This window comes from Podarcis filfolensis (genome assembly GCF_964270895.1).
Source record: "Podarcis filfolensis genome assembly, chromosome: 8".
Taxonomy (NCBI): domain Eukaryota; kingdom Metazoa; phylum Chordata; class Lepidosauria; order Squamata; family Lacertidae; genus Podarcis; species Podarcis filfolensis.
The window spans coordinates 70,546,149-70,560,362 of record NC_139611.1 but is presented as its reverse complement, the minus strand read 5'-3'; the positions used below and the strand labels follow the sequence as shown (position 1 = coordinate 70,560,362).

Here is a 14,214-nt window from a genome sequence, read left to right as displayed (position 1 = left end):
ACCCTAATTAATGTTCAGCGGCTATAACTAAACGACTCATTACTATGTGCATTAACTCGTTTTATTATCCATGTATGCCTCCTTGCGCTCACTGATATAATAATATAATAAAATTATAGTAATATAATAAAAATCAAATCCCAGGCTTTCCCAGGACAAGCCTTTTGCACTGTGTGTGTGTGTCCCCCCCCCCCCCCGTGAAAAGAATAAAGAAAAACCAGCTACGGGTCGCCCTTCTCAGCAACCAGCAAAAAGAGATAGAGCAGAGCGCTACGCGAAATGGGAAGATCAAGCAGCGCAACCCCGCCCAATTGCTCTGCGCATGCGTTCGCCAGGGGCGGACTCCATCCCCCAGGAACCTCTGCGGCACTCCCGCCCTTGCCCCGCCTCTTTCCCCTGTTTTACACTTCCGGTGCGACCGCGTTGTCCCCGCGCGTGCGTCCGAGCGCTGCGCGGTTGGTGCTTCCGGCCCGAGAATTTGAAGCGCGCGTGTGGCGAAGTTTGCCTCTTGTCGGTTCCAGCCATGCGGCCCGGTAAGGGACGGGAGGGGATAGTTGTGGGGAGGGTGCTGCTGCTTCGGGGGGTGCACGAAGCCGATGCGAGCTTGGCGGGGGAGGGGTGGAAGGAAGGGAAAAGGAGCACGGCGGGCAGACACGTGGCTGCTTGATTTGTTCGTGTATTTGTTATTTAAAGCCGTTATGCGGTTGCCGCTGCTGTTTGCCCTGCTCCTTAGCTGACAAAGTCTCTTCGAGCGGTTTACTATATAGATCGGTGGTTCCTACTTTTAGGCTTCCTACTTTTAGGATCTGAAAAGGAGGATGCGAGGAGCAAGCTCAGAGCACAGATTCTTAAAAATTAAAGAGCCTAAGGAGAGCCTTCAGGATCGGGAGTCCAGGACTGGTCCAGCGTCCTGTTTCCACAGTGGCCTAGCAGATGCCTGAACCAGGCCTTACAATGGCCAGCTGGGTCACCTGTTGAAATAACCGTCACCGGTTGAGAGTTTCCCAAAGGCAGCTGGTTTCTCGGCAGAAGTTAGCACTGTTTGCATACTGTACAGTAGTACCTCAGGTTACATACGCTTCAGGTTACATACACTTCCGGTTACAGACTCCGCTAACCCAGAAATAGTGCTTCAGGTTAAGAACTTTGCTTCAGGATGAGAACAGAAATCGTGTTCCAGCGGCAGCAGGAGGCCCCATTAGCTAAAGTGGTGCTTCAGGTTAAGAACAGTTTCAGGTTAAGAACAGACCTCCGGAACGAATTCAGTACTTAACCAGAGGTACCACTGTACTTTTATTTTCACTCTGCAACCTGATGGGACGGCAGCCGTTAGGTCTCAGTTAAGGGGTGGGGAGAGTAAGGTTTCATCTCATTTCTCTGACTTGTGTGCCCTTCTCCTCTGCAGGTTTTAGCGGACGTGGGGGGCGTGGTGGGTTTGGAGATCGTGGTGGGTTTGGCGATCGTGGGGGTCGCGGAGGCTTCCGAGGAGGGCGAGGTGAGTTATCTCTTTCTTCCCCCATTTGTGCATTAGCTGTAATTGCTTGTTGCCACCCTACAGATAGGACACTCAGATCTGCGGTGGTGCATGCTGGGGAGAAATCAAGGTACTTAAACACACAGTTGTGGTGGCTTGTCCCTCCTCTTGGTGGTTTAGTGAAAGGGTGGTCCAGGTGCCATGGCCAGGTAGCAGCCATGTGTGTTTCCCTTTCTGGGTGGGAATGAGGTCTAGCCAGTTTGGGCCTGGGCACCTCAGAAACATAACAGCCAAACAACTTAAAGTGTTCCTTCCAAACTTGCAGGTAGAGAGAGGGCGGCTGCCAAGACAATCCCTGGTCTCCTGTGAGCTCCAGGGTTGGGAGGAAGACTAAGCCTGCTAAAGGGCTATGACACATCCATTTTAGCATCAAGGACTGGTCCCCAAAACCCATTCCTAATTCCTTGGTAATTAAGCTGAGACTAATAATCAAGGTCTGACACCAGCTCTGCAAGGTACATTGCCCCCACTCCTCCTGTCCAAACAGCCTGGGTCAGGAGACCTTATTAGACATCCCTAAGGTTCTTGAGAAGCAAGAGCTAAAAACAAGGCACCGCACTCCTTGAGTCTGAAGTCACCAACTTTGTAGTAAAAGACCAAGAAGTTAGGAACTGGACTGAGTACAAAGAAGACAGTCATCAATTTTAAATGCTGAAGATTTATTAAGAAATCAAAAAATAAAATAAAGGATAAAATGTAGAACTCCTGTAGCTCCGTTTTAAAACAGCTGCACTAGTTGCCAATTTGTTTCCAAGACCTGGTTAATGTTTAAATCCCTAAACAGTGTAGGTGAAAGACCGTCTCCATCCCTGCCAACCTCCTTGGGTGTAAAGATGCAGAGGCATCTCCCTTGGTAGTTTGGTGGAACCCTCAGAATTGTATAGAAAGGCAGTCCTGGAGAGGTTTTTCTCTGTGACATTCTGAAAAATGTGGAGCTCCAGGTGTTGCTGGACTACAACTTACAACTTCCATCAGTCCCAGTCAGTCAGGGTGATGGGAGCTGGAGGGCCACAGGTTGCAAGCCCCTGACCTAAATCGTGAACTGTAAACTGCCCTATGATCTTTGGATGAAAGGAGGTACGGTATATAAATTTTAACAACAACTCCCCACAGAGGTATGTGTAGCATATTCATTGCACAGCTTTTGTTGTACACTGAAGGCACATCTCTTAATCTTGGCCTCAGGCAGTTAAGGTGTTTTTGTTTTGTGGCACATGCCCCTCTTTTTCTGAATTTGTACTGTTCTGTTTCATTTGGAATAGTTTTACTTGTCCTATAACTGTAATGGTTTTTGTGTGTTTTTATAATGGTATATTACTGTATCCCTCCCTGAGACCTTATGGCTGAAGGGTGATAAGAAATCGTACAGTATTTAATCTTTGCTGCAGAAAGATTTCTGCTTTCCATTATGCCCTTTAGGAGTTGCAACAGTTAAAAGCAGAAGCAAACTTAAGCGAAGGAAACTAGAGATTTACTAAAATTACATTGGACTTACACTGAACTGTCACAACTCTCATTCTTGTATTTGCTGAAGGAGCTAACTAGTTTTATTTATAGCTTAACTCATTACTGTTTTTCTTCTCTTATTTGTTTTGCTTGTTCAATAAATCTTTTTTTAAGTAGGGAGAGAGAAAATAAAGCTTACTTCATCTTTCAGTTATATTGTAACTAATGGGTTGGATGATAACCCAGGGGCTCCTAGCTGGAAACAGTGCATTTAGAAGGAAATTAGAAGGAAATCATGGTGCTGTCAGGGAAATATAGTTGGGATAATAGATGCAGCTGGAGTGGGTGGGATTATATAGACATGTTGAGACTTTGGGGTGGTGGTAACTGTTGCTTCTGAATTGCTCATATCCCATTCCTTATTTCTCTCTTTTTTCACCTGTAGGAGGTGGGTTTAAGTCCCCTGGTGGTGGAGAAGGAGGCTTCCGAGGAGGTCGTGGTGGTGGCGGCTTCCGGGGCGGCCGAGGTGGTGGTTTCCGGGGCGGCCGAGGAGGAGGTGGCCGAGGAGGAAGGGGTGGCTTCAGAGGAGGGAAAAAGGTTACAGTAGAGCCCCACAGACATGAAGGTGAGACTTGTTCATCCTGTCATATAAGAAGATAATTAAACTTTATGCAAGAACATTACTTTTACTGCAGTAGGCCCAGTGAAGGAGGAACCGCCTCAGAGCATTGTGGGAGAGGCATTCTTTCTTTGTTTGATACAGGGCAAGGTAAAAGACTGTTACGTTCTAAGCCTCTTCAGAAGGCTAGCTATCCCTTCCTGTTAACTGTAGCCAAAAGCTATCATGGGAACAGCCCCTGTGGCCTCTCTGGTAATTGTTGTTGAGCTTCTACTCACTCTAAAATATTGATTGCCTGGAAAACACACACACATCCACATCCACGGCTTTGTTTAATGCTAGAAAGCAAATGTTTATAGTCAGTTTGCATTCCTTTTCTACAGTCCTCCATTTATGAGCACAAATATTTTTTTAAACACTCCTCTTCTGACATGCAGTCCTACTTCTGGCATCCCATACTGCTTTATTAGCCTGAAGTCCTGCTGCATTTGGATGGGAGCTACCTGACTGAAGGGAAAACTGGAGTTAGATGCCAACATTCCAATAGCTCCTGCCCAAAAATATCATATATACTCTAGGCATTCTTGTTAACTTTGAAGCTGTTTTTTAAAGAAAAGTGAGGAAAGCTAAAAGAAGCAGAAATGGTAGTTGCACCAGCTGAAAACGTAAGAAGAGCCTGCTGCATCAGGCCAATGGCCCCATGTAGTCTAGCATCCTATTCTCACAGTGGCCAACCAGATGCCCATGGGAAACCTAGAGAGCAGAACATGAGCATGATTTCCAGCAACTGGAAGCATTACTTTCTCCAGCTGTGGAGGTACAGCAGAGGCATCCATGCATTTGTCTAATCCTTTTTTTAAAAAGCTATCTAGGTTGGTGGCCATTACTGCCTCCTGGGGGAGCAGTTCCACAATTTAACTGTGCTGTGAGAAAAAGTACGGGAAGCTCCCCATCTACATGTGATCTGTTTGCGCACGTAATACATGTCCATATAGCCTAACGGTATTCTAAACGTTTTTGATTTTTGTGAGAAGGCTAGCTGAGGGTGAAATGAGGTTGTGGGGACAGAGTCTCCCATTCACTGTAAAGGACCAGCCACTACGGCTTAGCAGCTGCCTAGATTGAGCTCATGGGGGAAAGGCAAGAGTGGAAACAGTTTTAGCTGAATAATAATATTTGTACCCTTGCCCACCTGAGGTTGCCCCAGTCTCGCGGTATTTAAATCTTGCTCGCGTGAAGCATGTCTCCAATGTGATCAGATCTAAGTTCCGGTCTCTCTTGTCTCCTCAGGTGTCTTCATCTGCCGGGGGAAGGAAGATGCGCTAGTCACACGGAACATGGTGCCTGGCGAGTCTGTGTATGGAGAGAAGAGGATTTCTGTGGAGGTGGGTGATGGATGACGCTCCATGGGAGCATGGTTGTGGGGAGAGGGAGTTGCTGGCAAATGCAGGAAGGGGGAGCACGATCCAAGGACGGGGACCCCTCTTGGTCTGCAGGTGCCTTGGTTGGAAAGTCTCAATCCTTATCCTCCCCTCTTCAGGACGGTGAACTGAAGGTGGAGTACCGCGCCTGGAATCCCTTCCGCTCCAAGCTGGCTGCTGCCATCCTTGGAGGCATTGACCAGATCCATATCAAGCCTGGTGCCAAAGTGCTGTACCTAGGAGCTGCATCGGGAACAACAGTGTCTCACGTCTCTGACATCGTTGGACCGGTAAGGAGACGCTTTGGGGTACCTCAGACTGTGGGTGTGCCTTAAACTGCTGCCAGGTATTGCTGTTTGTACAGGTAAAGCTGTACAGTCTTAAGCTAGTGAGTTGCAACAGGAGTAGCTGGGGCCCCATTAGCTAAAGTGGTGTTTCAGGTTAAGAACGGACCTCCAGAACGAATTAAGTACTTAACCTGAGGTACCACTGTACTATGCTCTTTCCTTGACCTCGGGCTGTGACTCTGAATGAGATCAAGAGATCTAATCCCCAGCTCCAAGCTTGGGACAGGAGGGGAGTGTAGGGACAGGAATCATGACTGGAAGTTTTCTTAATACTAAGTCAGGCGACTGGTCCATTCAGAGTAGCATTGTCTACACTTCTCTCCAGGGTTTCCAACCAGGGACATCCCCTGTCTCGAGATGCTGGGGATTGAACCTGAGATCTTGTAGATGCTCTGCCACCAAGCTGTGGCTTCCATCCCCACATTTTCCCCATGGTACTCGAGTGCTTTAGCAACTCAGCACTCAGCTCTTTTCTCCAGAGCTGAAAGAGAAGACTGCAGCTTGCTTTTGGTGCCTAGCAGGCAGGCTGTCCAGGGCTTCCATGCTGTAAGTGTCAAATGACCAGCCCTGAGGTTAGGAATCTTCCCTTGGCCAGCACTTCTGGAGACAGCATAATTGCAGGGATTATCCCTTCCTGCTTCCAGGTGCTGTTCAAGATGATAAAAGCAAAAAAATGATTGCATGGGTTGGCAAATGTGGTTCTGTGTGAGCAGGTGTAAAGTGATACATATTGTGGAATAACCTTAATTTTACATATATGCTAATAGGCATCTAAACTGCCAGTGACTGACCAGGAAGGGCATCTTGATGTAGTGGTGAATAGGTCAGTGAAGATGTTGACCTGGTGTGTTGCTGCTATGAAAAAAGGCAAATTACATTTTTGGGGTCATTAGAGAAGAGTGAAAATAAATTTGCCAGTATCTTAATATTGTTATGTGAATCTGTGTTGCAACTGCACTTGGAATACTGTGTGCATTTCTGTTCTCTGCAGAAAATATTGTATAGCTGAAAAAACGTGATGGGGGGGAAATACTTTGTAACAAACAAATACAGTTGTACACGAAATAATTTTAAGCAGTTGAATGACAATGAAAAACAGTGCTGATCCAGATATTTCCAAAGCAAAAGAATCGAAACACAAACAGTGTATACTAACAAAATACCCAAATTGTGAATAGCTATAACTCAAAAATTATCAAAGAACCCGAACAATTTTGACCTTAGTCTTCTTCAGTGGTTTCTGTACCGTGTACTTAAAAACTGTTTGGCATAAAAGCAAATGTGACTCTGCAAACAATGAAACAATTACACACACACACACACAATCAAAAGTAACTCCACCTATAAATTAAATGCTTTTTTTAAAAAAAAAACCTGATTAGCCACTGCAAGAACAGGATGATGGACTAGATAGGCCTTTGATCTAATTAGCAGAATGGCCCGTATGTCTGGGGCTCCTCTAGCCATCCTTGCCCAAAGAGCAGTGGATTGTTGCTGAAGGTGATAAGTGGAACTGGTGAGTGCTGCTCTTCAGACTAATTCTAGCTATTTTATCAAAGATGATGACAGGGCTTCAGCAGTGGCACTGGGCGATGTCCTTCATGAAGACTTTTTCCTGTTCTGGGCCGTGGACAAGGCACTGACTCCCTTGCTTCCTACTTCTCACCCAACAGGAGGGCCTTGTGTACGCTGTGGAGTTCTCCCATCGCTCGGGTCGCGACCTCATCAATGTGGCAAAGAAACGAACCAACATTATCCCCGTAATAGAGGACGCACGGCACCCACACAAATACCGCATGTTGCTTGGTAAGATGTCTGTCAAACCTTAACACCTGAGCAAATAAGCCTTCCTTTCATGCAGCGGTTCTCAGCCTGTGGGTCCCCAGATATTGTTGAACTACAACTCCCATCATGCCCTGAGCTCTGGGCTTGCTAGCTAGGGGTGATGGGAGTTGTAGTTCAACAACATCTGGGGACCCGCAGGTTGAGAAAGGCTGCTTTCATGTATATTGGCTGAGCTCGACATCTCTTAGAGGAGCACCCTCTCTCGTCTGTCTTCTGTTTCTTCCACCCACTGGGCGAAAGCAGCTGCCCTTGGATTGCAAGAGCCTTAGTAACATTAATGCTTGCATTATGCCAAGCCCAACTGTCTCTGTGTTGTCTACAGACAAGCAGTGAGGCTCCAAGGATTCAGGCAAGGGTCTTTTCCAGCCTTAGATGCTGGAGACAGAGCCTGGGAACTTCTGCAGGCATGCCATGTGCCAGGTGTGGGGAAATTTTGTTTGCTGGGGCTGGTGGTGCTCCCCATACCTAGCATATGATCTACCACTGAGAAACATCCATTTATGTTTATTTTGTTTATTAGGAACTGGCTGGCTGCTAGTAACTGATGCTTGTACAAAATAAAAGTGTCTTGGGTGTTCTTCACTTCTAGACCATTGATAGGGAAGGTTCCTAACAGTCTAGGTTTTGTTAGTTTGAACTCAGCGATCAGATAAAAGTCTGTGCAGTTCCTCTAAATCAGTGGTTCCCAATTAGGGGTCCGCGGCCCCATCCCTTGCCTCCCCCACAATCTAAATTTTTGTCATTTTTGCATGGTAATATCACAGATTTTATGGTCTGTTTTAGTGCTGTGCCAATATCAATATATTGGCCAATATATTGAAATCATCCCCACACCTGATCTGCACATACCCCACCTGCCTGATCTCTGTGACTGCTGCTTCCCTTATCCCCATGCCTGATCTACACGCACCCCACACACCTGATCTCCGCAACTGCTCCTTCCCTCATTCCTGTGCCTCATCTCCCATTTCAGACATTGTGGTATATCAGAATATTGTGATGTTTAGCTGCTGATATATCACGATGCTGAAAACCAGATATCGCTCAGCCCTAGTCTGTTTTTAATATAGCTAAAATCCTTTGCTTATTAGGGGCTACCCCTCATTTTGTTCAGAAAATTGCTTTGCAGAGGTAACTACCATAAAGTTATCAAAAGTAAGGGTCTGTAGCTTGGCTTTTGAAAAATAAGGGATCCTAAGTAATTAGCTAACTGGGAACCACTGTCCTAAATAAATGTGGGTAAAGTAGGTTAAATGAACACCGCTGCTGATTTAATCACAAAAGTGCAGGGGCAGATCTTGACATTCTAAGCTGGAAGTGGGAAACAGGGTTAGGGGGCTGAATCTGGAAATCCCTCACCTCCTGTGGCCCACTTTGCTGGGTGGGTGGAGCCACCCACCTGTCAATCAACCGGTGCCACCATGACATCAGGGTAACTTGGCTTTAAAGGAAATAATTGGAACCACAGCCTAAGTGTGCTTCCAGCCCTTCCTTTGCAGCCCAGCTTGAGTTCAAGCCACAGCTGCAAAGGCAAAATGATACTTTGCATTGAAAAGTCCACCCTCGTTACATGTGGCACCTTTTTCTGTTGCCATGTATGGTGACAGGAAGAGGCACCGAATATAAAAAGAGCTGACTTCCTGATGCAAAGGAAGAATCAAGTGTGTACTCCTGATTCTTTGTCCTCTTAGCCGTGGCTTGAAATTTGCTGTGGCCGAAGCAGACAGGCCTGGGAAAGGTGTTGAACTAAGCCAGGTGTCCCCCATTACTGCTCTAGGCTCTGCTGTTTTTCTTTTGCCTGATGACATTATTTCAAGTGAGGAAAGCAGGGCAACTTCCAGGCCCGTTATTCAATACGCCCCCTTGCTTTGCAGGCATGGTAGATGTGATCTTCGCAGATGTGGCTCAGCCCGACCAGTCACGTATTGTGGCTTTAAACGCACACAATTTCTTGAAGAATGGTGGCCATTTTGTCATCTCCATCAAGGTAATGTTTAGTACGACTGTTATATTTTCTAACTGTATGACCTTCAGTGGGTTGTTTTGTTCGCCTTCGGCTGGAGAGTCAACTGAGGCTAAAAGCTGGTTTCCGGTAGTCCATTGGAATTCCATCTCCCTCATCAGGAAGACCAACCATTCTGGGGCAGGATTCACAAGTCTCACCTTCTTCTGGTCATGGCAGTTTGCTATCTGTCAAGACACTTGTGCAAACATAAAGAATTATGCCCAAACCTCGCTGGTTTAGATATCAAAAGAGCCTAGATCATGCCCGCTTCCTTTCTTGTGCTTTGCTGGTCAGTGGCAGCTATTTTCAGGCAGAAACCATGGAGAGTGTGGTGGGGCGAGTGAATGTATCGGAGTAAGAGAGGTCAGACAAATCAATTTTTCTTTTGTCTCTCTCCTGCTCATTGGCTGCAGCCGTTTTAGGACAATACCATGATGGGCAGGGAAGAGAGGTTGCTGATTCCCATAGGAATCAATGGAAATTGTGGAATTGTTAGGCCTAACGAACCATTTCCAACGAAAGTTTTGTGGCCGTAAGCGGCACCTAAGTGTATAGAGATATGGCCAATATGCCTTCCACCCAACCGACAAGTGTTACACCTATTTGGACTGCTGGAGGTAATCTCTGGAGTTGTGTTGGAGAACCCCAGGACTGTTTTCTTAGAGGGGGGAGGCAACATTCATGCTAATGCTGCCTCAAGGTGTCCAGTAATTTGAGCAATCTGGAGGTGAGTGACAGCATGGTCTTTAGACGGCGGGGGTAAAGGTGACCATTTCTTAAGAAGCCCTCTGTGGATCTAGAAGTGTGTGATACCTACTGCCAGCTCACAATCACCCTCTTGGGGGAAGGTTCTCAAGCTGGTGGTGGCTGTGATCTTGGGAAGAAACTGGTTATCTGGACCCATTCCAGTCTTGGTCCAGACCTGATTCAGAGACCACACTGACCTTGTTTGCCCTGGGAGATAACTTTTATTGAGACGGAGACACAAAAATGCAACCCATGTGCTTTTTGATCTGTCAGTTGCCTTTGATAACACTGATCTTAGCGGTGTGTTTTGGTGGGAGTAAGAGACACAGTACTACGGTGGTTTGGCTTCTGCCTATGGGGCCAGTTCCATCCAGAAAGTAGAATTGGGGGGGGAGTAGCATCTTTGCCTCCTTGCAGCCATGCTGTGGGATGCCACAGGATTCCATCGTGTCCCCAAGGCTATTAAAGCCGTTAGGTATGCTTTTTAAGCAGGTTTGGCAATTTGCAAAGAATGCCCAAATGCATTTCTTTGTAACTTCTGCATAGTCATACATAACTTGGGTCCTGGGTAAGGGTGACCTGCAGAAAGGCCAAGAAGCTGAAACTGAATCCTGCCAATGAAGAGGCCTTTGAGGGTGGGCGTTTCCTGGCTCTGAAAATTAGACAGGGTCCCTGTTCTGGACGGGTGTGCAACCAGGCTGCTAGCATGCTCCTGTAACATAAGGGAGCGATGAATTGTCCCTCTTAGCCAGGGGTCAGCAAACTTTTTCAGCAGGGGGCTGGTCCACTGTCCCTCAAACCTTGGGGGGGGCGGACTATATTTTTGGGGGGGAAATGAACGAATTCTTATGCCCCACAAATAACCCAGAGATGCATTTTAAATAAAAGGACACATCCTACTCATGTAAAAACACGCTGATTCCTGGACCATCCGCAGGCTGGATTTAGAAGGCGATGGGCTGGATCTGGTCTCCGGGCCTTATTTGCCTACCCATGCTCTTAGATAAGCTTGAAGGCTTGCTGTTAGACTGACCTGCTTGATTCTCTCCTCCCAGGCCAACTGCATTGACTCAACAGCAGCACCCGAGGCTGTCTTTGCATCAGAGGTGAAGAAAATGCAGCAGGAGAACATGAAACCCCAAGAGCAGTTGACTTTGGAGCCCTATGAGCGGGACCATGCTGTAGTAGTTGGCATTTACAGGTACAGTGAAATCTGGGGGTGCTGGTTTCTGGATGCGCTTGGTATTTCCTTGGAGGCATAAAAGGGGAACAGGTAGCATTGGGACATAATGAGGAGCAACTACTCTTCTTCCCACCCCACACTCGAGCAGAGGGGAGAGTGGGCTTGTTACAGGGTTGGAAAAGAACCAGGGTGTTGATGGGGCTTGTGTGCTCACTGTGTATTCTGACCAATAAATAGCAGCCAAGCAATCTAAATAAGTTGCAAGGCAGGCCAGATATGCGTCTGGTTTGCATTATAATGGTTCTTTCCCCACTCTGATCAAACTCCTTTGATTGGACGGTATCCCAACACATTTTTTCCGTTCGTCCCTCTCCTCTACCAACACCCCCCCCCATTATTTCTTTAAATCATTGCAACCTGTAAAGTATGCCAGTCTCCACACTAACTGGGTTTCCCTGTTGTACAGGAACCTGAGAAGCTGCCCTTCATCTGTCAGACCGTTTGCCCGTCTTAACTAAACCCTGTCCACTGTGGCTGGCAATGGCTCTCCGGGGTCTCATGCTGAGGTCTTCCCCACCCCTTGCAACCTGAGGCATTTAAACGGAAATGCCAAGCTTTGGTCCTGGGACCTTCTCTGTGTAATGCATGTGCTCTACTGCTGGGTTGTGGTCCCTTCCTTATAGGTGAGGGGGAATGTGGCCCTTGGGGAACAAAGATTAGTGTGAGGCTGCACCTCTTTTTCTTGCTGCCCCTAGTCTCCTGGGAAGACCATCAGGGCAAGTAGGGGCAGCCCCCTTAAATATTTTACTGAGGGGGCTGAAGGGACTTCGGTCCCTAGGAGTTGGCTCCTATGACTGCAACTCCTATCAGCCTCGGGAAGCATAGCCAATGACTAGCGGTGATGGGGGCTGCAGTTCAGCAACACTGAGAGGGGAGCAGGCACAAGTTCCCCACACCTGTCCCAGCAGAACAAGGGCTGCTAGTTCAATTGCAAGAGATTATCAGCCTGGCCCCAATTAAATATATACAGTAGTACCTTGGGTTACAGACGCTTCAGGTTACAGACTCCGCTAACCCAGAAATACTACCTTGAGTTAAGAACTTTGCTTCAGGATGAGAACAAAAACCGCGCAGCGGCGGCAGCGGGAGGCCCCATTAGCTAAAGTGGTGTCTCAGGTTAAGAACAGTTTCAGGTTCAGAATGGACCTCCAGAACGAATTAAGTTCTTAACCCGAGGTACCACTGTAAATGTCTTTCCGCAACTGATCTCTCTTTTCTACTTCCCCCTCCCTTTCCCTTATATGTCGCATGTCTTCTTTTCTTATCCTGTGCTATTGAACGCAAGGCTCTGTCTTAAGTAAGGAGATACCTATCTAAAACGGGATAAAAATATGAACAGGAATATATTGTATTTTCTGTTCACACAAGGAACTGGAACAAAGGAAAAGTTACAGAATGTAAAATACGTAAGCTCTTTAAAGGAATCAGTGATATTAATAATAATTTATTTATACCCCGCCCATCTGGCTGGGTTTCCCCAGCCACTCTGGGCGGCTTCCAACAGAATATTAAAATATAATATTCTATTAAACATTAAAAGCTTCCCTAAACAGGGCTGCCTTCAGATGTCTTCTAAAAGTCTGGTAGTTGTTTTTCTATTTGACATCTGGTGGGAGGGCGTTCCACAGGGCGGGTGCCACTACCGAGAAGGCCCTCTGCCTCTGCCTGGTTCCCTGTAACTTGGCTTCTCGCAGTGAGGGAACCACCAGAAGACCCTCTGCACTGGACCTGTGTCCAGGCAGAATGGTGGGGGTGGAGACGCTCCTTCAGGTATACTGGACTGAGGCCGTTTAGGGCTTTAAAAGTCAGCACCAACACTTTGAATTGTGCTCAGAAACGTACTGGGAGCCAGTGTAGGTCTTTCAAGCAATTGTAGATTGTCTAAAAGGAAAATGCAAATATTTGGAAGGTTTGCTTTCTTAGTGACTCAAAAAATAGGAGACCAAAAGGTGCTTCAAAAAGAATTTGGGATACAATTACAGCAATAAAATAAAAACAGATACATCAAAGTTCATGTAGTATAATTGCTGATATCCATGAATAGCCTTCAAGCTCATTGATCTCTGGAGGACAGGCATTACAGCCCTCTCTCATGGGTGTCTAACTTGTGGTTCCCCAGATGTTACTGAACTCTTAATGTGACCTTCAAAAGTTTGTTCAAATGCACACTAATTTAGGCTGGGGGTGCTAAATCATCAGCCATTCCCTTGCAACAGCTTTCGACTAGTTGTATTTCAACCGAGGCTTCATCAGCATTGCTTAATTCACTAGGCTCCAATTCGTGTGTTACGGGAATTGGTTCATCTGATATGATGACAGTGTGAGTCCCTGTTATTGAAATCATTCTGTGTTGTGTTGCCCTTGCTTGTCACGTTACTGCAAGTAGCTGGCAGGAAACAGTATCCTGGTATGTGTGCCGAACATACCTGGGAAGATTGAGAGTCTTTCCATGAAATGGCTAATGCCTGGTTTAGGCTCCTGCAATCAGCGATATCCTTGTTGCCTCCCACTCAGCCTTTGCTATCAGGATTACCACGGAATACTCACAAAATGAACTTTTGTGTATGAGAAGCTGATGTTGATACTGAATGGTACATTTTAGAAAATAACTTCTGCATTTACAATGTCAAAGCACATTGGTCAACAGTCTGTTAACAAACACTCTCCTTTTCCTTACAGACCACCTCCTAAGCAGAAGAAATAAAGTGTGGAAGCTAGGAGCTGACCATTGTAACAGTGCTTTAGGTCAGAGTTGCTTTTTCTGCCGCTTCAACAATACAGGACTCTTTCTACTGACTAGACCCCAGCTTTCTTAAGGCCAAGCACTTACGCAGAGATGCTGTTGTGCGTTGGTGTTCTGTGGCGTTATCAAATGTGTATATTTTTTATTAAAATAAGTAATGTAGATATGCACTGGTTTTGCTTGTGGACTTGCATATATTTAACAAGGATCAGAATTAGTGTAGCAGCTTGTAAAAGTCTCTCCTTTTAATATGTATTTGGTACA

At 46.4% G+C, this 14,214-nt stretch overlaps 1 protein-coding gene across 1 annotated transcript; it reads left to right on the top strand.

The window, feature by feature from the left end:
* Positions 1-307: 307 nt before the first annotated feature.
* On the top strand, positions 308-14,114 carry FBL (fibrillarin). The gene is made up of 9 exons (XM_083627672.1): positions 308-533; positions 1,406-1,495; positions 3,426-3,605; positions 4,890-4,984; positions 5,140-5,310; positions 7,041-7,173; positions 9,087-9,199; positions 11,020-11,165; positions 13,887-14,114. The coding sequence occupies exons 1-9, from the start codon at positions 323-325 to the stop codon at positions 13,909-13,911; spliced, it is 1,164 nt and encodes a 387-aa protein (XP_083483798.1). The 5' UTR covers positions 308-322; the 3' UTR covers positions 13,912-14,114.
* Positions 14,115-14,214: the final 100 nt, after the last annotated feature.